Genomic DNA, 23248 nt, shown 5'->3' with positions numbered 1-23248 from the left:
CAATCATCCTTCTATTCTTAATCCTTTAATTTGTCCAAAAAATATTCAAAAAAGATCCAATCTAGAAATTGGTGAGTGAAATTATAAAACCAAACTAAACATATACCCCATTGTTCTAAACCAACCACCTTAACTCCCCCGAGAAATGTGTTCATCTTTAGAAAGAGCCACGTAGTTGGGAGGAATTATATTGCCAGCTTTGGCACTTTCTCTCCTTTCCTTGGCTGCAGATATTCCATGCCGACCTGATATTGTTCCACGGCGATTAATCGGTGTGGGTGTCCCCATTGCAATGTTGCTTTGACCCAAAGGCTTCTTACTGTTGGACCTTGAACCATAAAGAGCCTCTTGTTCAGCGGCAAACTGTTCTTGGAGCCGTTTTTGTTCCTATAATATGTATGTTACTAACGTAATGAGATACAGTGCACAGCATAGTCATTCCTAGTACTGCATTTAAGGTTTCGTTGGGTACTAATCTCAGTCCTACGAGTTGCATGGAATTAAAACAAGTAGCTAAATACCCGGTTTCTGCGCTTTTCCTCTTGTTTTTCCTGCCGCAACACGGTATACTCCTCCAGTGTACGCACTAAGGGGGCCTGCAAGCACAAAAGCTATTGTGGTTAAACTGCAACCACAACGGTTTGTGAATGGAATAAGCATGGACTTGCCTTGTCATATAAAAATGGCATTCCATTCTCCACCTCCCAAGCTTTTATTTTCCCGATTAAGTTTTCTACAAGAGCTGCAATTGAGGTGTTGTACTTTTCAGATCATCAAAATTTAAGTTTCAAAGCATTTTTTGATCACAGGAGATGGAATAGTTAGAAGTTTACATGGTATCTTGGTGACCAGAACACGTGCTTTCTCAGCACGTTTCAGATTAATGTGTGCCCCTCTCCCAGCACTATAGCGGTTTTCATCCTGCCAAGACAATATCCAGGTCATGATGATTATGTTAGGCTAAATTAGCCCAGACTGTTGATGGAATTCATTTTTGCATTACCCTTTCATATTCATCAAGCCAATTTTCCTCTTGAGATGCATGATTCCATTTCTCAAACTTATCCAAGATATCTCTCCTGCTCAGAGCTTGCTCTTTGGCTTTAGCAATCTGTTGATCCATGCTTGAAAGAAGGTCAGGTAGATTACCTATCAAAAGAAACAAACGGATAGTGATAATTAGTAATGTGCAATTTCTGCAGGATTGCAAGGAAATTCCTATTGCAGCCAAAAGCATCAATGTCATTTGAACTCTGATTTTGAAACCACCAAAATTGATGGTTTCTAGATTAAACAGGATTTTCAATTCAATAGACCTAATCAAAGGATACAACAGCTATTCCACTGGAATTAACTTGATAATATCTTCTGCCTCTTCTTTACATGTCAATTTTAAGAATAAAGCTCCAAACCAATATTTGAAGCTAAAATATACTTATTAATCTAATGCAGAATCATACACTCACCTTATTGGTGTACACCAAAAAGATGTGATATTCACAAACTTCAAAATGCAATATATGAAAAAAGGTAGAAAAACATTAAATATTTGTTAAATTTGAACATACCAGATTCCACAAGTCTCATTAATATTTGGTGTGCTGTCTCACTGTCTATATCCATGTGAGCACTCCTGTAGATTTCCTCAAGTTCATTTTGCCTCTTAAAAATCAGTTCTTTCAGCTTACTAGATTTTAGAGCATTTAAACGCTCAACTTCAACTTCAGTCTAAAACAACAGAAAAGAATCCTAGTGAGGGTATTTTTAAAAAAAAAAAAAAAAACGAAAAAGAGAAGAAAAGAAAAAAGCAGCATCCATTCAGCAAAGAGATGAATAGTAGCACACAGCCACACACCAATATGTGCCAAAAGAGAATAGAAAGAACTGAATTACCAGCTCAATGACTTCAATAGCAAGGGATCCCTTACTCAACACATCATCTACAGAAGAAGAAATCAAGCAAATGACATGGTCAAATCTCTGTTGCTCCTCAATTGGTGTGTCCATAAGGTTCCATAGCTCTTTTAGAGTCCTACCAAGATCTTGAAGCTGCACTAAGACATAATATCGTGAATAAGTGAAAAATCTACAAAATGCACAACTTCAGTAAAGTCAATGACTATGCATAACATCATATATGTCAGTTATACAGCAGCTGATATAACATTCACTATCTGTGTTACTTATGTCACACTTATTCATGATTTGGTTGAACAAAATACACAAAGGGAATGGCATTAAGAAACTACAGTCTTTCACTTGATCATAAAAATTTCAAAGACTGATTCTGGGGAATTTTACACCAATTCATTTGTTTGCAAATTATAATATGAAGCAAAAACAAAGCAAGACAAATGCAATAGATATCCATGCATTGAATCACAAAAAGAGGTTAAATATTATTATTGCTTTAACCATAATAGATCTTTAGTATGGAACAGAGAAGAATATTTGATTAGTATATCACCTTCTGCAACCTTTGTTTTTTCATTTCCTTTAGTGAACTGACTTCACTGGTTAATCTGGCTAGTGTTTCATTGCTTATGCTCTTTGGTTGAGCATTTAGATCATCATGTAAACTTGGATGAATATCACCTAATATGGCCACAAATTCAACTGACATGACAACTGAAAGATCATGAATTGCACTTATGTAGCCATTAACTTTTTGCAAACGAAGCCTCTGCAAAAGGAGCACAAAATTTTTTACAGAAATGAATAACCATCCAGACCTTACTATCTAATTGTAAAATGTAGCCATCAAAAACCTTTTCCGACTGAAGATCCTGAAGGCGCAACTTTAGTTCTTTCCCTTTCTTGGTTGTCAAGTCTAGTTCATTAACTTGAATCTTAGCAGGTCTAAGAGCTTGGTCATTTCCAGCTATCTCTGCACAAATCTGTGCAATCTGCATTTCTGTGTCCAAAAATTCTTTCATCCTTTCTTGCTTCTTTGACCTCATGTTCTCTAATACTGGTTGTATGTTGGAAATTTTCACCTTTATGTTGCCCTTATCCTCATACTGAGAAGGAATAGAATCAATAAATGAACAATGCAGTGGCTAGTGACAATAAAGCAAAAGCTTACTCACCCATGGAACTCGTTCTCCAAGAGCAGAAGCTATTTTAGCAATTTCAGCCTCAGACTCAGCTAATGACTGGTGCAAGTCAGCCTTATACTTCCTAGTTTTCTCCACTTTAGTTCGGTAAATGTCAAGGCATTCCTGTTCAAGCTGAAGAAGCATCTTGTCTCTCTCACTTTCATTCTCCCCAATTTCATCCCATATTTCCTGAAAAAGAAAAAATCATTCATATAATTCTCTGAGCATAACACCAATGATCTGAAGGAAGTTTATTATCCAAAATCACATACACTAATGACTAACCTATTAAGAAGGTTCAAATTTCACCATTGGTTTCCTTACCTTCCTATACCAATTATATGGGATAATAGACCAAAGTATTTAAAGTTCATGGACAAGGAAAAAAGCCTAGACAACCCAATTTAAACAATAAAATTGAATGAGAAGATTGTCCCCCCGTAGAAATGCCTAAAGAGTTAATACAAATAGAACTAAAAACCAATGTCAATGGCTAGAAAAATAAGCAAATGTAAGATAATTGCATGTCATGTCCTGTTAAAAATACTGAAAATAAAATTGGAGTTGGATTAAATAATAAACTTATGAAATGCTGTTTTGGTATTGGCAGCTGCAAAGATGAGTGATACAAGTTCCATAGACACTTTGTATGAGCAAAATTCAAGTGTAAATGGAGGATAATCTCAATGGAAGTCACACCACAATACAAGAAATGCTTTTATGAACTAGAACAAATAAAAGGCACTCCTACCAAGTGGTAACATGTATTGAATCAGTTGTAGTGCAAGTGCAGATGCAGCATCTTATATGAAAGAGGAAGAAGAAGCCATTCACATAACTCAGTACAAGGCATGAAATGACAACAGTAATTGGTTCCCTACCACCAGAGTATAGTGCAATCAATGAACCAAAATTAATGGCAAGAATGACAATTTTTTGTGTCATTTTTCCTCCACAAACATGCTCATGAGTTGTTAATCATGATCCTTACATAGAAGCAAAACGCATGACTAACACAACAGCCTAAAAGTATTAGTATAAAAAGTTGAGTACTGTGTAGGAAACTTGCAAACAAATTTTGCCCGCACTATTTTCTTACGGAGCATCATTCATATCATATAACATGGAGTGCATATATGACGTATGTAATAGTAAACTTCTGTTGGCAATTATTTCAGACCTGTAGTCCAATCCATCCACCAGAAAAGCAGCTAAACAATTAATCAGCTAAAATAGCAGGGGAAAATAAAGAAAAATAGCATTCAATGTTTTCCATTGATGAGAATAGGGCTATAGCCAAATTTTTATATTAAAATTCCTAATAAAAACAATTTTTATAGTTTATCCCCTATTCCCCTACCGCTGAAACAGAACCCTACTGAATCCTTATGCACGAAGATTGGATTCGGAGCCAGAAATCAACAGATAAAGACGATTGAATTTAGAAGATCGAGAGTGAAGTCATTAGTTACAAGCCTGCAATTCTCGGAGAAGAGAGCCGCAAGTTGTGGTAGCAGGAGCGGAATGCTGAGAGGAGGAGTTAGTTGCGCCGGCAATCGCCGTCGACAAGGACCTCATGCCGCCGACGATGATCCGAGGAGGAGTTATAATTCCCGCCGGCACCAGAGAAAAACCGTAGAAATGCCGGAGCGGAGCGCGATTGCGTGAGGAGCGCCTGTATTAATTCCACTGGAGATTCTGCGAATATTTCGATCTTTAATATTTTTTCCATTTATGAAATTCGATACTACTTTTGGCGGGAACTCTCGTACTACGAGTCTAAGACCTTCGGTAGGTTCAATTAAAAATGGAGGGAAAAAATAACAAGTAAAAATGGAATTAATATACCAGTATAGAATGTACTTGATATCATCATATATACTGTACATAATTGATCTAGTTATTATTGGTTAGGTTTCTAATGATATTCTGTGCAATTATGAATGCAGCATATGAGAACCAGTCGTTATACCATGGATCATGACTGATACTGCAGTTCTGTGGAACTGATATTACAGTTGTGTTTAACGGATACTGCAGTTGTGTTGAAAGGAAACTGCAGTTGTGCGAAACAGAGGCCGTGTCATCCGTCTGGAACTGCAGTTGTGTTGAACTGATACTGCAGTTGTGTTGAACGGATGAATGTCCTTTGTTCCACGCAACTGCAGTTTCCTTTCAACACAACTGCAGTATCTTTTCAACACAACTGCAGTATCCGTTCAACACAACTGCAATATCAGCCATGATCATGGTCCACCATATAATTTGCGTATGAGAACGATTGATATTAGTACTAATTGAGACCTTAAAATATAATATAACACAAAATATATATAATAAAAAATGTATTTATTTAAGGCTCAGATTGGTAATATAGTTAGCTTATTTTGACTTGTTTAACCACTATTAACTATTTGACTTGATTAAATAATCAATATGAGTGCTTAATTAAATTTTTTTTATAATTAACTTATATTTAATTTATTGAATAACTAAAAAAATCCAAAATGAGGGATGAAGACAATATATATATATATATATATATATATATATATATATATATATATAAGAATTTAAAAATAAATGTTAATTTATTCAATTTAAAAACTATAGTAATTCTTTAAACTAGCAAATATACATCATAAGAATGTAAATAAATAATAAAAACATACAATAAATTACTAATTAATTAATCACCAGTAATTTTTTTATTTTTTTTTTACATTTGAGATTTAGGTTGATAGTGAAATGACTAATGATAAACATAGGACTAAAGGGGTTGAGTGATGCTCAAAAACTTTTTATATTAGATCATTCACAATAGTAGTTTTTTTCACAGTTTTTTATAATAATTTAACTGAAGTGGAAGAGAGAGAGAGTAAGGAGAGAGAAGGTACGAGTTCTTCCTGCAAGAACTTGGTGTTTATCTCTGAAGTGGGCCCCACTAAATATGAAAAGGGATTGCATTGCACGCGTGAGGCGCAAAAACAGCGCCCAGCCGGCCACGTTACCATCCTAAACTTTTTTTTTTTTTCTGAAAATTCATTTTTTCCACTCCTCTTCTACTTGACATCTTAAAATTTGTGCAAAAAATCAACTATTGAGGATGCTCAGTATGTGTATGCACATACATGTAATTATATGGTGTATATAAATATATTGATTCGAAGTTTTGATATTGTGTAAAAATTTGTATTAATTATGTAATTCAAAATTTGATGTCCTAACGTCTCATGCATATGCCCAAATAAAACATCTCAATTACTAACCCTAATAATAAAAAGAAAAAGATAAAACATAACTATTCAAATACCATAGCCTTAGAGCTTCAGTCTCTCAACTTCGATTCAGAAAATTCAAAAACTTTTAAAGTGACAACAAATCTTTGAGAAGATTAGTAATGAAAATAGTTTGCTTTATTATGGAAACAATGACTTTAACCCCTCACTAATAGAACCATGATAAGATAATAGAATTTTTTTTTGAAAATCTAATTTGACAAGGTGAATCTCATGAAATATCATATGCATGTGTTCCTCGTACTAAAACCCCAAAATGACAAAAGATCCACTATTGTAATTACAGGTCACGAGTTTTAAACTTTACCCCCTTGATTTGAGCCGATCAACTATGATAATCTAGGCTGGTTTATTTTGTTATAATCCTTTGCCGGCTAGAATCACAAGGCGAAATTTAGCTACACCCAAAAAAGTTGTGGAGTCTCCCTCGTCATCCCAAAAAAAACCCCAAAATTAGCTTCTTCAACCTATGAATTCATTTCTTTTGCCCTCATTTTCAGCCATGTCTTCAATACTCGTACTAGGGTCTAAATTCACTGTTTGAGTAGGGGTATATGGCGGAAAGAAATTTGTTTGTACATGGCTTTACGTCTTTGCAAGCACTTGGAAATGCTATTATTGAGAATGATTAGGATATACATACATCATATAGAGTCCATCTTATACTAGTTTGTATTAGGCATTTCATATATCAAGAGCCATCATAAATGTGAAATTTAACATAAATAATCTTAGATCTACAATCTACAATCTCCTCATATTAAAATAAAGAACGAAGATCTATCAGAAAAGTACAACACTTCAATCTCATTCATGGGTCTGTTCAGAGTTTGCATGCAATAATCGCATATGGAGCATGAGAAGAGTAGCAAAACTGCTTCAAAAGCCACAAACAAGATTGAGCATTGTAGTTAATTAGGTCGCATAATGAGCATGATTACCATGATCAGCCTTCTCTTCCCCAGAGGGCGTGGTTTGATCCTAATCTCTTTGAAGAGAGCAAATTCGGAAGTTCCATGACACGAGAAAATCGATTACAAATTGAGATACAGCTTCTACTATCAAGTGCTCATCTTGCCTGTAGTAATCAGCCAACTGCATCTAAATCAGCCTCGGTGTCACCTGGTTCTCCATCGACGGTTCCTGCTTCTGCCTCTGCTTCTGCTTCTGCTTCTACATCTGCTTCAATCTGCGGTGTTTCTGCATCAGCTTCTATCTGCCCTGCTTCCTGACCAACATCTGTGTCGGAACTTTGCTTCTGATTTTCGTCTGGTGTTGGAGTTCCACTTTGGGAAATGTTCCCGGTAGCATCTGTGTCCATTGGAGTAGCAGAGGTTTCAAGGTCAGCCTTGCCGCCTTCGATGCCTACCTCACTAGCAGGTGTTGCGACCTAGGCAAAATGACAATAATTAACGAGAATCATTCCGTATACCATTGTGAAAAATAGAAAGGACTTATAAGTTGGGAAGACTGTCCTATTACATTATGGACTAGAGGACACGGAACAAAGAGTTAACTAAGGGCTTTTGAGGATGCAAAAGTGAAGGAAAGTTAGTAGCATTCCTATTTGAGAGGAGTCAGCCTTGTACATTGGGGTCTGCCTAAATCTCATAAGGAATATTAACATGAATTTGGAAAATTTGGTCACCTGATTTTCTTCTGCTTGTTGCACTGATGTTTTTGTTTCCTCCTTGGCACGCTTGGACCTATCACTTGGTTTACCTTGATATTTTGACCGCACCTCTGGAGGCAAAAGTTCCACAGGCACAACACCCTCAATACCATGTTCCGTAAACTGCAAAATAAGCAGAATTTGCTTCAGAAATTATGCACAAATATTCTCTCCCTCTATGTATATTTACTTCTCTGAGCAAAACTTCCATACTCGAGAAAATCCTTCCAAATCCTGCCTAGCAGAAAACCGGAGACCTTTCCAACAGTAAACCTGTACCACCAAATGAGACAGTGAGATACTGAGATGTGAGTGATTAATTTTTTATTGTTTATTTTTTTATTATTAACTTTTGGGAGTAAATACCAGTCAAGGTCCTCCAAGTTTGGTGGTTTCGCCACCTTTAGTCCTAAACTTTCAAATCGGCCATCTGTGATCCTCTGAGTTTGGTGGTTTCACCACCTTTAGTCCTAAACTTTCAAATTGACCATCCGTGGTCCTCCGATTTTCAAAATGTTATCAACTGTGGTCCAACCGTTAATTTGTTTAGTTTGCATCGTGTAAATGAAGGGCAAAAATGTCCTTTCATGTTATTGTACCATTTTAATTGAAAATATAGCATTTAGACCCAACAATGCACCTGCTTTCTTTCCAATTCTTCTTCTCCAAACAACTGTTAATTCCTTCACAGCAGCCATGGTATCATTTATTTGAAAAAAAAACAAATGCATTTGCTATGTCCAAATGCTATATTTTCACTTAAAAAATGAAAGAATAACATGATAGGACATTTTTGCCCCTTCATTTACACGATGTTGACTAAGCAAATTAATGGTTGGATAATAGTTGGTAACATTTTGAAACTCTGAGGACCATGATCGGTAACATTTTGAAACTCAAAGGACCACAGATGGTCAATTTGAAAGTTTAGGACTAAAGATGGCGAAACCACCAAACTCGGAGGATTACAGATGATCGATTTGAAAGTTTAGGACTAGAGATTGCATAACCACCAAACTTGAAGGACCTTGGGTGGTATTTACTCTAACTTTTGGTAGGTGAAATTTAGACCATTCTGTTACATTTCCCTCTCCCTCGTTCCCAGGGAAAGTGCAAACCTATGGCATTCTTTTTAGTTGCAAAAAATTCACCCAGAAAGTTGATAGGAAAATGAGCAGGAAAAGATTAAACTGACCCGATTATTTTTGTGATGATATTCTGCTTCAATTCCAGCAGATTCGTCCATCTGTAATTTCACAAATATTTTTTCAAGTACATGGAGTTAGAAAGTTAGAAAGAGTAGGAAATAGTTTTGGTGGATGAAAACTCAACTATGAAAATGTAAAAACTCAAATAGACAATATTATAATATTTCACTAAGTTGAAATTTGTCAAGAGGCATTGGTTGTTACTTACATCTTCAGCCAAGGGCTTCCAGTAGTCTGAGATGGCAGGAGTGCGCACGCGTTGAGGATCAGTTAAAGCATTCTGTGGGTGAAAAATTAGGTAAGATTTGGACCTATAATATATAGTATTATAACCTATTGTCCCAGATGACAATGTTTCTCAAATTTATGATTGGTCTTTCTATTAAAGATCTTAAGTTCAACTGTTCAAGATCAAATCCAGATGGTTACTGACATGTCAACTTTGTAAACTAAGGGTTTCAAGATCCAGCTGGTGACAAATAAACACCATCTGCTGAAACAATGAATGCTTATATGTGAGGAAAAGTAAAGAGAGAAGATAGTAATGTTGAATATGATCTTGTAGTTCACATAATACTACTTGTATATGGTTATATAGAAATGAAAACAACCATTAGTCTACCTTAACATTTACAATCAACATGGACAATAAATAGTTGAGAATCCCTAGGTAGTTCAATCCTCATAATAGCACAACCAGCATACATTTCGTATTACCAACACTTGCTCGCATAGTTGTAAGCCTTAAGAAATTGAATGTCTCCAGCAAAACGCTTGTAAATTAAACATTTGATAATTATTATCATTTCCCAGAGGTGTTGCATGCAAGTAAGAAGCTATTAAAAAACAAACAAATAAACAAACCGGATTCTGATCAGCCCACTTCCATAACTGAGAGAGTTCTTTATTTCCAAGCCTCCACCGTTGTCGACTGCAAGAATTAACAGAAAGAGGATGGCAAATATTAAATCTCATCAACTCGGAAGTATGATATAACATCTATCAGCTAATCTGATAGTAATCATAAGTTTTTGAACAATAAGAAAGGGTGTAGCCCAACTACCAAGAAAGAAAGCAAAAACCTTGAGGTTCAACACCCTGATATTTTCTTAGTGTCATTATATGATGTTTGCTGAGTATTCTCAATTATGTGTCAATGGCATATTGTTATTGTGTATCTGCATAAACTTTTTGCCCCAAGTACATTTATTAGGCATCCAAGTAATTTTCCTTTCAACCTCTAGAATTGCTATCTTCACCAAGTCTTATCCTAGTTGGTTTCTCCAGCTATTCTCTTGCAAACAAGTTAGAATAACCAAGTTCAGCATAGCATACCGTTTCTTTTGTCCACCTTGAGCTAGCTTCTTTTCAATCTGTTGCTTTTCAAATGGAGGGCAACCATCACGTTTCCACCAAACCTAAAATATCTCCAGTGTCAATACAGAATAAAAGGTAGACAAATGCTAGAAATATACAGGCAGATATACATGGAACAAGACAGATGTATGCAACAGAGAGAGCGGGAGAGAGATCATTTGATGCGCACCCAATTCCTTTCACGCTGTAATATATGCTCAATAGACCGGAGAAATTCTTTTCCTTTAGGTGGAGTAATTTCAAGTAGCTTTTTCACCCGCTCTTCACAAGTCTTTATTTCTTCCTTCTACATTAGTCGAGCATAAAAAGTACACATAAGAAATATGAATACTTGATTAAACAAGCTCATGCTCAACCACACAACCTCTAAGCAAACAAATAAATTCAGAATGTCTTTCCTGTAACAACAAATTAAACCCACTTGCACCGTCCTTCACAGTACAAGAATGCATGGTACAGTTCACTATATACATAAGAAACTGTATAAGAATACTGTAAGGAGATTTGAATATATTTATATGGAATACGATCACAATCTCCAATATATCAATCTATATCAAGGGGTCTCCTTGCATTTTAACTATATTGCTATCATGGCAGCCCCAGGGTAAGGCAACAGAGAGCGGAAACTCCGGAAAGAACAATTACTTAAACATAATAAAATTATTTGGAAAGGTATCAGGCTGCAATGTGATTTTGATACCAACCATGGCTTCAGATGGCAATTCTTTATCACTTTTTCCTGGGGCCTACAAGGTAAGAGATAAAATACATGTAAGGGAATATCTTCAGAAAGCTAAACAGGTATGTTGAAAACTCAGTAACTTGTTAGAAATAGAGGCATCATGATATCAACTTTGAAACAGAATGTCAATGGAGCTTGCATGTGTATATATTCTGGAGAAAGTGCTTAATACTCTGTATTTAGAATGTATCACCAGTATGATTTTCCTCAATTGGAAGTCTAGAAAGTAGTCATGCATAGACAATTCTGTATATTGTCACACTTCTGATTTTTTAAGAAAATAATTAACTATTTATTTTTATAGTTACAAATTGTTTGTCCTTCTAGATCTTAGTTTACTTCTTCACCAAATGTGTTGAAGTGCTAAACCATATGCACACATACACAATGTTTTCCATAGAAAAGAGAATGAAACAAAATTATGTATAAATCTTGAAAAATGAGAAACTTACAAATGAAAATGAAGCAACACAAGATGAAATGCAGATGATTACCTTGAGATAATCAAATAAAATGAGGCACTGAACTAGAATGTGACGTCGGAAACTGGGATCCTTCAACTGTGAAACAAAAGAGATTAGTAAGAAATGGATATCGTTGAAGTTCAAAAATGCTAGTTTTATAGAAATTTTATGGCAAAGCAATGATTCATACCTCAAGCCCCATTAGTTTACTGCTTGTAAGATATTTTATGTTGAATGCAGCTGCCTCATCCTCAAGGTAATTTGCATTTCCCTCTTCATCACTTATAGGCTGAGCCTCAAATGTATTTAGAACCACCTGAATATCCCAATTTACAGAAATTGCGTAAAAATCAAGACACGCACAAAAAGGACACATTTAAAATTTAGAAACAGGGCCAGTACCATTAAACTGGAAGTAAATTTATGCCACTTGGCAGGGGCAAGAGATAGAGACGGTGGGTTGCAAAAGCACTCCTGAGTACCAAAAGCAACAGAGAAACAGAATAAATATATATCAGATATAAACCTAAAAAGGTAAATCATGCAACATGAAGAAAACATTGTAAGCTCTACTAACATCCAGTGGCATCTTGAAAATTTTCCAGCAGAAACAAATATAGAATGCTCTAAGTAAGTCCAGATAACATTATGGAGTAAAATTATTCACTCAGGTCAAAGAAGAAAGATTCTTACCTGTAAACTCCAAAAGGTTTTGTAGAAGTTGAAATCAATTGAAATACCTAGAAATCAAACAAAATAAATAAAATTATAAGCATAGGAACCTTACAAACTAATAACCAATCTAACAAGTTCAGCATTTACCTTCAGGAGCTTCCTTCTCATACTTTGTCTCATTTGATGTATTGAATACTCCCTTTATATTAACAGCTGAAACAGTTGACGGAAGGTAGCACAGTTAGAAACGACGAGTTTTGCCAGAGTGTACAGATAGTACCAGAGCGTGCAGTATGATAAACAAGTACCAGAGCGTTCAGATAGTGGAAAAAAGTGAGCAAGAAACATGATGATTCTTCCACAGAACACAACATCATTTGCCTACAATACCAGATGCAAAGGGTTTTCTTTTATGAGACACCATGGGTAAATAATTAAGCAATAATTGGAACTGGACATACACTGTACAATAAAGATTAAGCAGTCTACCTTTGACAGCCGACGAAGAAGTTGATTGCATGTCCTTAACATCACAAGTTTTCCTCGTGCAAATAGTTCTGCCTAAATATTATAACAAAAGCATCAAAAACCATTTTAGAACAGATGGCATGCATCTACATGTACATTCATAGACAAGTGCACACCGTTTAAGTGTCAAAAATATAGAGGAATGGAAAATCAAACTTACATACCTTCCCCAATATATCTTGTTTACTTTCAATGTACCCAAATATATCTTCACAATTTTTCATGGTGGACATTTCTGTCAAATCTTCCAAAAGCTGAAATATCATACCACCTTCAATATGTTCTTTCTCACAAAGATACAGCACAATGTCTGTCCAGGAAAATGAAAGGGTAGTCAATTATACACAACTTTGTGATACTGCAAATAAAATAGGGGCATATTGTTAATAAAAAGACTAGTATTAGTTGTCTTGCCAGTGCTTGTTTAGCCAAGTAGATGACTTTTCCATAAATCCTCAATTTCGAACTTCTCAAAAAATAAGTTTTTTCTTCTTATCATCCCTGAAACTATTTTTGGTATTTTGACCATTTGGCCTGGCTTACTAAATGAGCTGGGCCAAAGAAGAACTATAAAGCTTTTGGTTGTGGTCTTTTGGGTGCAATTGCCTTTGGGGTTGGGAGTGAGGGAGGAGGGGATTGGTTGTGAGCCATCATGACTAGAAAAAGTATGTATCTTACCAAGAAGTCGTGGAATTTGACCCTGACTGCTTTCACCATCATCAATTGACTGCCCATACTGCATGATTTTCTGCCCTGACTGAACAGCAGCAGACTGCATCAAGATATAATGTGTTATTAATCAGAATGACTCACCAATTAAGTAATAAGTAAAACAGTTCACCAATATGAGTAGAGAAAGTGTTGTGTACAACAAAAATTCAGGATGAGTTTCATACAAGCAATCCTTAAACTCCTAGCAATTGATAGAGATTGTTGAAAATTACCTAAGCAATTTTATAACTTCATATGATGTGAGATTTGAAGTTCCTACAGCTTCTTATAAAAAAATAAAAAATAAAAATAAATAAAAATAAAAAAAGAGAGAAAGATAAAATCACTTATTTCTTAGGAAATATACTACTATATGGCTAGTTTATGTTTCAAACTTGATCTGTTTTGCTAAAATAGAAAATACAAATAGCAGCATTCGCAATGACATAAAAACACTTACCACCAATTCTTGGAGTAGAGATCTCAAAATATTCTCCAGTAGCTGATTCTCATCCTGGACTAATTTTGTTTGCCTCTGTCAGGTGGCAAAAGGAAAGGAAATCAATAAACCTATAGAACAAAAGAGCAAAATCTTCCAATGGTAACATAATGCACACAAGACAAATGAGGAAAATTTTCTATCACATTCCTATGCATATATTCTTGTGGTAAGTAGGCTTAATGTAAACAATATAACTTCACCGAGAGATCAAATGTAATCATAGTCTTACAGACTATTGATTTCACTTTGGTGCACATCAACCTCAAATCAAGAACATAAAAACTGAAAAATGCTGGAAACAAGCATACCATACTATCAAAATAGAAAAGTACTCATTTACCCAAAAAAAAGTAATTGTATACGCAGAAATTCATAGCAAACCATGCTTTTAGAAGTCCATAATCAAACTTCAACTAGCACTATAAGTTACTCATATGAGGAAATTCACTGCATAATCAAACTTCAACTAGCACTATAAGTTACTCATATGAGGAAATTCACTGCATAATCAAGCTTCAACTAGAACTATAAGAGTATAAGTAATTCATATATGAGGAAATTAATAGCAAACTATGTTTTTAGAGTAGCATAATCAATCATCAACTAGCACTATAAGTTACTAATATATGAGGAAATTCATAGCAAACTATGCTTTTAGAAATTAGAACTGCATAATCAAACTTCAACTAGCACTATATGATACTTGCATTCCATAAACAGTGAGCACTTCATTGTGCCTAGGACTAGCAAGTTATAACCTTAAACGTTTCATCTCTAGATACGGAAAGATTCACTTCAGCTGAAAATTTCACCGAGCATATGAAGCATTGGCAGGCAAAATTTACAGACCTGAGGTTTGATAGCTTCTTGCACAGTCTGGAGAGCGAATTCTTCGGGGGATCCCGGGTGTAGAATGGCCTTCCTAAATAAATCCTGCGGAAAAAAAAATTAGAAAATGAGTTATTGATTCACACAACACTAACAGTCAATTGAACCTAAAGCCAGAATAAGAAAATCATATTTGTGAATCGTGGTATGCTAAAAGGCAGAGGGCGGGAGACACTTGCAATTGCCCAAATTTCAACATCTCGAAGAACAATTTGGAAAGGCTAGCCGTCGCTTACCATGCTTGAGAAGAGCTTCTGATTTGAGAGCGAAGAACAGAGAAGAGAGAGACCCTGCTGAATTCGCCCTTCTTTTCGTTCGAGGCCAGCACTCAGCTGCTGATGTATTCTACGGCAGTACGGCGCGCCTCGCAGTTTCCATTTTCACTTGGGGGCCATTTGGTTCAAACGTATGAATATAAATTGGAATGGAAGTTTTAATACAAATAGTGGCAATTTTGTTTGGGACAAATAAACCACTAAATTTTACCTGAAAATTTAATTAGGCTCTTAAATTTTCAAAAAGTTTAATTACACATTTTAACATATTATATTGAGTCAATAAAACTTAAGAATTGATAAATAATATGTTAATGTAGTATTACAGATCATATCAGCTCCAGCATCATTTTTCGACGACCCACGACGGTCAAACTGTCGCCAGTCACAACCTACCAGATAAGGCAACCAAGCCTTCCACCATGGAAGGCGGACAGTTGGTCGCCTTCTCTGGTAGTTAGCAACCGGTGACGGTTTAGTCGACGTCAAATTTTTTACGGAAATAATGTCGGAGTCGATATAACCTATAATCACTATTGTAAAAATCCGCCTAGGCAATAGGCACCCCTAGAGCAAGGCGAATTGCCCCCTAGGCAACCGCCTAGAGCCTAACTCGGGTGAGTCCTTGGTAATTTGTTATTATATTTTTATTTATTTATTAATTTCATTTTATTTATATAAATAAGAAGTAAGAGAGATAATATATATATATATATATATATATATATGATATATGCTCACACACATGCACTATTTTTTTGTTTTTATAGGTCACCGTCTTCCGACTAGCGCCTAGCGTCCACTACAATCATGCTTGTAATAGCATGTTATTTATCGATTCTTGGACTTTATTGACCCAATATAATATGTTAAAGCGTGTAATTGAACTTTTTAAAAATTTAGGTGTTTAATTGACTTTTAGTAAATGTTTAGAGACTTGTTTTGACCATTTTCTCATTTTGTTATAAATCTTGCAAGTGTTAGTTTTAGACGTTCACACAAATACCATAGATTGGTTCATGGAGTTAGATAATTTAAAAACAAAAAAAAAACAAAAAAAAAAACAAACAAACAAACAAACAAACAAACAAACAAACAACGGTATAAGATTTGATTACCTTTAAAATTAAAAAAGTTCATTACATAATTAAAATCAAGTAATTAAGTGCTTCAATTGTCTCATTTTATTTGTTTTTCTTACTATTCATTGGTCAAACCAACTCTTTTTTTTTTGTTTATTTTCTTTAGTATTATTTTACTTATTTTTTAATTTAATTTGTTGTGTTTAATAGTACTTCTAGTTTAGTTTCTAAATATATAAATTTTGTATACTAACACTGAACTTAATATTATGAAAAATTGAATTAAAAATAACATCAGTCAAGCCTCGTTAACCGAACCATACACATAAAATGGGATAGAGAGAGTATCATTATATCATTACATTAATTTAGTCTTATCCCTCATCATTCCATTGCCTCTTCATTTCGTTGCCTCCTCAGTTTATATTTATGCTTTAGATATTATCATATTATGATCAATTGTATTAATTTTTTGTTTTTGTATTTTAAAAACATTTTATTTTGACTATAGTGTTGGTCGTACATAACCTAACAATAGTATTGGTAATCACTCCAATTTAAGCATACTATCAAATATATAAAATACTTTCACCAAAATTCATTCCAATTACTAAGTATTTGATTTCCATTCAAATTCTTATTCTATGTTGGAACCAAACACACCCTAAGTGCATTGGTCATATATTAGGTACAAAAATAATTAACTACATGAACAGAATATATAAACTAAATACATATAATCCGAATGTTATTTCGGACCAAATTCCACAATGCAAGGTAAACATTAACCCATGGTATAATTTGTTGCAAGTTTTTATGGACCATAAAAAAAGTACATTTTAATATATTAAAAGTACATTATTTTGTATATTATACAAAATAATGTACTTTTCCATGAATACAAAATATATTTTTAATATACTAAGGGCATCCACATTTGTGGATTTTTGCACATTTTTGCGTGGCCACTCTGACTTTATATAACCATTTCGTTTTAAAAAAAATTGTCAAAATTTGCTTTTCTTTTCTTTTCTTTTTTATTTTTCTCCTTTTTTCTTTCCTCGCATATTCTCTTTCATAATCACACTTAGAAAAACTCATCAATAACCACGAAATAACTCTACTGATAAGGATGCTCTAATTGAGGAGTTTTTGTAAGTGTGATTGGGAAAGAGAAAGTGGGTGGGAAAAAAAAAACAAAACAAAAATGGTTTTAAAAAAATAAATAATAAGAGCTACGCGCCCGTTGGGCGGCTCTGTGGTCTTCACGCTCGTTTTTCGCGAATGGAGATTAAAGGAAGTAGGTTCCACTTTCTTATATAAACCCAATATTTGCAGGAGCAACTTTCTTCTTCTCTCTCCTCCTTATCTCACCTCCAAGTGGACAAACATTGTTCCAATAACCAAAAATTATGCTTTGATGTAGATGCTCTAAGAGGAAAAACTAAATCTAAAAAGCAAAATTTTAAAAAAACCTATAAAGAAAAATTTTAAAATTTTAAAAAAACTATAAAGCAAAATTTTAAAAAACTATATGCACTTTTAACGCATTGGGCCAAGCCTCACCACTTCAAACATTTTATCTCCTTCTTCTGAATATTAATTATTTGATAGTATATAATATAACGTATTATCAATATTCAAATAATGTATTTTACGTTTCACATTTTATATTTTATTTTTTATCTATACAGCTGTGGACCTAACTTGTCTTCCCTGATCGGACACAACATTGACTTAGATTAATCAGAGAATGAAATCCAGAATGGAAAAGTAAGGTGACACAAAGTGAGGCAAGCAAACAACTCCATTGATCCCATTGAACTGCATTTGTTCACAATTATTTATTTAACACATAAATATAACGTCTGGCTATGTGAACGCCTGCTCTAACTACACCACCCACCCTTCTCCACATTTTTTTCCAATTATCTGTCAACAAGAAGTCAGTTAAACAGGTTGGATCTACCATTGCATATTTTCGGCACACGCTGTCGTGCATTGAGAAGATGCAACCTTGAGCCAAACTATCCATATCCATATTCCATATTTACTCTGCAGGAAGCGAGAGACCGACCTCAGTAGTAGTAGTACGGGCTGATTCTGCTTCCTCAGAACCACAAACCAGAGACACTTTTTTCGCTTTTTACAGGACGACCATAATATCACTAGAGGCTGATGATTTGGTAGACGATTAATAATAGATCACTTCCTTTTTCGTTGTTCCGGTGGTCAAGGAGAGGCAGCCCATTCGAAGTAATGGCAACGGGCACCCCTTGCAACAGTCCAGTTCCCGCAACCAAAGAAGAGGCTTCCTTGCTTTGGACCCGGTTTCTGGATCATGCCTTTGCTGCTCTTTATCCCGCAGTAGCAGTTCGGGTGAACCTGGATTGTTTGGAAGTGCGGGTCTCTCACTTTTTGGGTCTGATAAGGGGAAACGGATGGATGATCTTGGGGCGGCTTCCATGTAAACGATTCGTTAGTAGACTGACAGATCAGCGAATCTGTGATCGAGAGCTTAATACCCTTGCGCATGAATAACGCAAGTAGACGGGCAGTGTTTTTGGCATCATCCAGACCACAGTGAGCACGACCCTGCCATGCCAGGCCAGCGAGCTGGACAGCCTCTTTCAGATTGCACCTCACGCCTCCGAAAATTTCGTGGAATGGAACCTTTAAGTTGATCCATCTGAAAAAAAATCATAAGTACACATGAGAAATAATTTCACATTCATAGTAATTGCACATTGTACCAAGTCTTGGACTCTTGGGCTTACCTGTTGAAATAAGGAGGCTTTCGGATCTTCTTATAGCGGCATTCTGATTCCAACATAACTCTACAATCCCAATTCGACCAAGTAACCACTGCAAAATTGGAATTCTTTATCCCTTTCTTCTCAAGCCATTTGTCGTGCCTAAGGAGAGCTTCGCTTAAAGTAACTCCTCGATCCACCTGAAAACACAAGCCCGGTTGAGTTGGAGTCACATAACAACAGACAACCACCTAACATTATAATTCGGGACATATTTAGCTTATAAAATCTCAAACTTTAAACACACCTGAATTTGCTGGATCCCAGTCAAATCCTTGCAAAAATCACTGAGAAGGTGATTGCATGTTGGGCGAACATAGGTCTGGAAACAGGCTTCGAGCTGGCCAGTCATGCTACTCACAATCACAGATGGGAACTCGATTATTTCTTGGGGGTGAGGATTCTTTTCCTTGTCACAGGTAGCTTCAAAGTCTATGACAACGAAATATTGAAAATCTTGGAATTGGAATTCGTAAGGGTAACGCTGAGGGATTGCATTGAATGGGCCATAATGGAACCGGCTGTCCACTGAGTAAGGATAAAACTGGGCTTCAAAAGCATTCACTGTGCACATTCGCATATTATTTGAGCCGGGGTAGAAGGCGGACCAAGAGCCAGAAGCATGCTGTTGAACGGTTTTTTTTGGAGATTCTTTAGATGAGTCAATAGGTTGGTCACTGCTAAATGAGCAATCAATATTATCCCCAACTGGTTGAGAGTAGGTGCCTTCATTAAACTCTGGAAAGTTTTTGATGCCCGCCCCGTTGTAATGCAAATGCTGAGGATACCCCGTGTTCTGGAGGCATCTTATCGGTGCCTCACAGTTCACCTGCATAGTATCTGCAATTAAATTAAAAATTTATTAACAAATTATCAAATAACTCTAAAAATCTACTCTACTCAAAGCAGGTATAAATTAAAATACCAATGTGGATAGTCACTGAGAATATTGGAGCTTAATAAAAAGTTGAAGCACGAAAGAAGATTCTCAATAGGTATGACCAGCACACAATGGATTCTTCTATACACACAGCACCACCCAGATAGTAATTATCAAGAAAAACCACCAATATGGGGGATTTGCACTATTTTTTACTAACTCTCAAAAGGCACATCAAAGCTCTTCATAAAGGTTCTTATGAAATCACATTGATATCATCACCCAATTAAGCTTTAATTGAATCAAGAATCCCAACATGAAATTTGGAAGCTAGAGAATGATGGGAGAAACACTAATAGAGTTCACAAAGACAACATCCCGTGGATAAATGTGCCCAATGCCTACAACTAGGCATAAATTTCATCAATCATCACATGATAGATTCTTCCACATATGATGCACCACCCGAGTAATATGGAGTAATTATCAAAACAATCCCTTGTATGGGAATTCCACCCTTTTCTCCCTATTAAAGGTCATGTTATGAAATTATATCACAAAATGCTAAACATCAATGCAGAGTGCTATGCAGATTTGCACCTTTTATTTTTCCCATTATCAACAGCCACACGGCCCACCCCAAAGCCCTTCATTTTCTCAACTAAAAAAAAAAACTTCCCTGAAACACTACTAGAAAGTTCAACACTTTGTTTTTTATAGATACTAGGAAGTTAATTTCACCTGAATACCTGATAAAAGTGTAACATCCTTCCCAACCATCCAATAAATAAATCCTAGTAAGTGAGATGTTATTATAGAAGTCAGGGAAATCTAAGCACCAGACTTATCAGCTGAACTAAATTAAGCCATAAAAGCAATGAGGGATACCCAAAAAAAAAACTAGATGCTAGACATGATAAGCGAAAAACATAGTCACATAGTGGAGGTCAGAAGCAAAAAAAAAAAAAAGAATTAGCATCCAACACGAGGATACATCTGCACTATGAAGCAATCTAGAACTTCAAAGCATGCGCCAGAAAAATATATCATAACCTAGTGTGCCCCCCAAGACTCTGATACAGGTGCAAAGCCAGGATTGGATGGTGCGGGGGCAAACCATACGAAACCAAATACATTAATATCCATTTAATATATTCCAAAATAATCATTTTGCAAATTTACTAAAATTTAGAACGCCTCACAATAATCATTTATAAGTGAATCTATCCTAAATTATTTTGCAATTTGCTTTTCAATGTACACTAACAAACAATTAGTAAAAAAATTATCTTTCATCTCGTTAGAACATGTAGTCTTGACTATATTAATTGCTCTGTACTACTGAAAGAATGAAAACCTTCAAGCATGTTTAAAAGGCTATTAATTGATTCCTAAAACTACCCTCCTTACAACAAAACATAATAGCAATTGTTTTTCAAACATAAATACAACAAAAATCTTTACATTATCTTATTAAATTAAATGCAAAATTCAACACATAACCACAACATAAATTCACAAAATACAAACAAATGCACCTTGATATCCATATAGAATTTATAAAAAAAAACTATTTAAAATAAACAATAAAATATAAAAATTAACGAGGCAAGTAGTTAGAAACCAAAACAACAAAAACAAAAAATTAACTTTAAAAATATGCATAGATTTTAGGGGGAGAAACTAGTAGGTAGCTTGAAGGGGGTTTGAATGTGAGTTGATTGTATACGGAAGACATAATTTGAAACTCACAGGGTAGAACAGAGACCTGCAAGATTAATTTAGGTGGGGGTGGGCAAATATTTTGAAGTGCTAAAAAAATGTGACTACGTGATAGTGAAACATCAGTAACTTATCACCAACATGAATGCTACAGGGTTTAAGAGTATCCAGGAAAAATATCAGATAGCATTGCTAGAAGATACATTATACTGCTTGGAAAACTCCAAGAGAATTTTTTCAAAAAAAAAACAAAGAAGAAAACCTTTTTTTCAACAGTTCTTCTCGAGTGATTTTAGCATCTAAAGAACCTCTAATTAATTCGATAATAAGCCACAGTGTTGGGAACTCCCATTAGGAATGGGAGAAACGATAGACTAATTTAACTCCCATTAGGAATGGGAGAAACCACAGAATCCAATTTCACTTTGGATAGACTAATTTAGCTCCCATTAGGAATGGGAGAAACCACAGAATCCAATTTCACTTTGGATAGACTAATTAACTCCCATTAGGAATGGGAGAAACCACAGAATCCAATTTCACTTTGGATAGACTAATTTAACTCCTATTAGGAATGGGAGAAACCACAGAATTCAATTTCCCTATCGGAATTTATTCGAAAAATGCACCCCCGTATAAAATAATTCAAACACGATCAAATCCGAGTTACAATCCAAACCTTAATCGGGAACGAAATCAAAGGACGTACCTTTATGTTCTAATGCGATCATGGTGTTGTATGTAGTTAAGATCCGCGAGCAAGTACATCAAATCTCCCTCTTCCAATTCGCACACCTACAAACCCCACCCACCGATCAACTACACTTCAAAACGAAGAAATCGAAAAACAACAACTGAGAAAAAAATAAAAAAATAAAAAGATAAAAACCACAACACAACACACATACATACGCATATACATACAGGTAGAGAAAGGAGGAAGCGCCGCCGGTGGTTGATGGCTTACCTTTTTTGTTCCCCGGCGATGTGATTTGGACACCGAGCAGAGCGACGAGTAGGTTATGGCGAGATAGAAAGATTTAGCAGTATACTCAGATACGGCGTTCCACTTTATATATTTATTTTTTCTTATTTCGTTTATTTATTACATATTTTACGTTATTATTTTAGGTTAATTTGTATAGTTTTCTTGTTTTTTTTGTGACAAAACTTAGGAAGTCGTAAATTATAATATTAGCCGTACGATGGACACGAGTGTTTTAGTTGGGGCACGTGATTTTTGGTGATAGACCGACCACAGAAAATACTCTTATCATTTAGATATTTTTATATACTCCGTACTTTTGTT

At 35.2% G+C, this 23248-nt stretch overlaps 3 protein-coding genes across 6 annotated transcripts; all 3 read right to left on the bottom strand.

Moving 5' to 3' along the window:
• Positions 1-10: 10 nt before the first annotated feature.
• LOC116030609 (65-kDa microtubule-associated protein 5) lies at positions 11-4774 on the bottom strand. Its single transcript, XM_031272912.1, has 11 exons — positions 4575-4774; positions 3090-3287; positions 2769-3020; positions 2468-2683; positions 1894-2049; positions 1569-1728; positions 1004-1149; positions 834-921; positions 669-742; positions 522-596; positions 11-387 (listed from the first exon to the last, which is right to left on the bottom strand). The coding sequence occupies exons 1-11, from the start codon at positions 4674-4676 to the stop codon at positions 130-132; spliced, it is 1725 nt and encodes a 574-aa protein (XP_031128772.1). The 5' UTR covers positions 4677-4774; the 3' UTR covers positions 11-129.
• A 2286-nt stretch (positions 4775-7060) lies between these two features.
• Positions 7061-15559, bottom strand: LOC116030266 (THO complex subunit 1). The gene is made up of 21 exons (XM_031272460.1): positions 15404-15559; positions 15129-15212; positions 14238-14312; positions 13745-13838; positions 13231-13376; positions 13028-13099; positions 12847-12919; positions 12686-12751; positions 12557-12603; positions 12266-12337; positions 12054-12179; positions 11894-11959; positions 11362-11403; positions 10824-10940; positions 10613-10695; positions 10142-10208; positions 9486-9557; positions 9265-9315; positions 8283-8342; positions 8046-8192; positions 7061-7787 (listed from the first exon to the last, which is right to left on the bottom strand). Exons 1-21 carry the CDS (start codon positions 15404-15406, stop codon positions 7485-7487), a joined length of 1866 nt encoding a protein of 621 aa, XP_031128320.1. The 5' UTR covers positions 15407-15559; the 3' UTR covers positions 7061-7484.
• Positions 15560-18313: 2754 nt separating this feature from the next.
• On the bottom strand, positions 18314-23039 carry LOC116030287 (ERI1 exoribonuclease 2-like). 4 transcript variants are annotated; one of them, XM_031272493.1, is made up of 5 exons: positions 22907-23039; positions 22649-22734; positions 19585-20177; positions 19302-19477; positions 18314-19213 (listed from the first exon to the last, which is right to left on the bottom strand). In XM_031272493.1, exons 2-5 carry the CDS (start codon positions 22668-22670, stop codon positions 18757-18759), a joined length of 1248 nt encoding a protein of 415 aa, XP_031128353.1. In that variant the 5' UTR covers positions 22671-22734; positions 22907-23039; the 3' UTR covers positions 18314-18756. The 4 variants fall into 4 exon arrangements, with proteins under 4 accessions (XP_031128353.1, XP_031128352.1, XP_031128354.1 ...); XM_031272492.1 differs by having other exon boundaries at positions 22649-22758; positions 22907-23035; XM_031272494.1 differs by having other exon boundaries at positions 22649-22763; positions 22907-22967.
• Positions 23040-23248: the final 209 nt, after the last annotated feature.

The sequence above is a fragment of the Ipomoea triloba genome, chromosome 9 (assembly GCF_003576645.1).
Source record: "Ipomoea triloba cultivar NCNSP0323 chromosome 9, ASM357664v1".
Classification (NCBI taxonomy): Eukaryota; Viridiplantae; Streptophyta; class Magnoliopsida; order Solanales; family Convolvulaceae; genus Ipomoea; species Ipomoea triloba.
This window is presented reverse-complemented; position numbering and strand designations above follow the sequence as displayed.

Coding starts and splice junctions, on each gene's coding strand:
- LOC116030609 (XM_031272912.1), bottom strand. CDS start 4,676: ATGAGGTCCTTGTCGACGGCGATTGCCGGCGCAACTAACTCCTCCTCT. Junction 743..833: donor TCTGGTCACCAAGATACCAT/GTAAACTTCTAA, acceptor CCTCAATTGCAG/CTCTTGTAGAAAACTTAATC. Junction 597..668: donor TGCCATTTTTATATGACAAG/GCAAGTCCATGC, acceptor TTGTGCTTGCAG/GCCCCCTTAGTGCGTACACT.
- LOC116030266 (XM_031272460.1), bottom strand. Junction 13,100..13,230: donor AACAAGATATATTGGGGAAG/GTATGTAAGTTT, acceptor TATAATATTTAG/GCAGAACTATTTGCACGAGG. Junction 8,343..9,264: donor ATCATCACAAAAATAATCGG/GTCAGTTTAATC, acceptor TTGGTGGTACAG/GTTTACTGTTGGAAAGGTCT.
- LOC116030287 (XM_031272493.1), bottom strand. CDS start 22,670: ATGATCGCATTAGAACATAAAG. Junction 20,178..22,648: donor GATCGCATTAGAACATAAAG/GTACGTCCTTTG, acceptor ATTTAATTGCAG/ATACTATGCAGGTGAACTGT. Junction 19,214..19,301: donor AAGCCTCCTTATTTCAACAG/GTAAGCCCAAGA, acceptor ATTTTTTTTCAG/ATGGATCAACTTAAAGGTTC.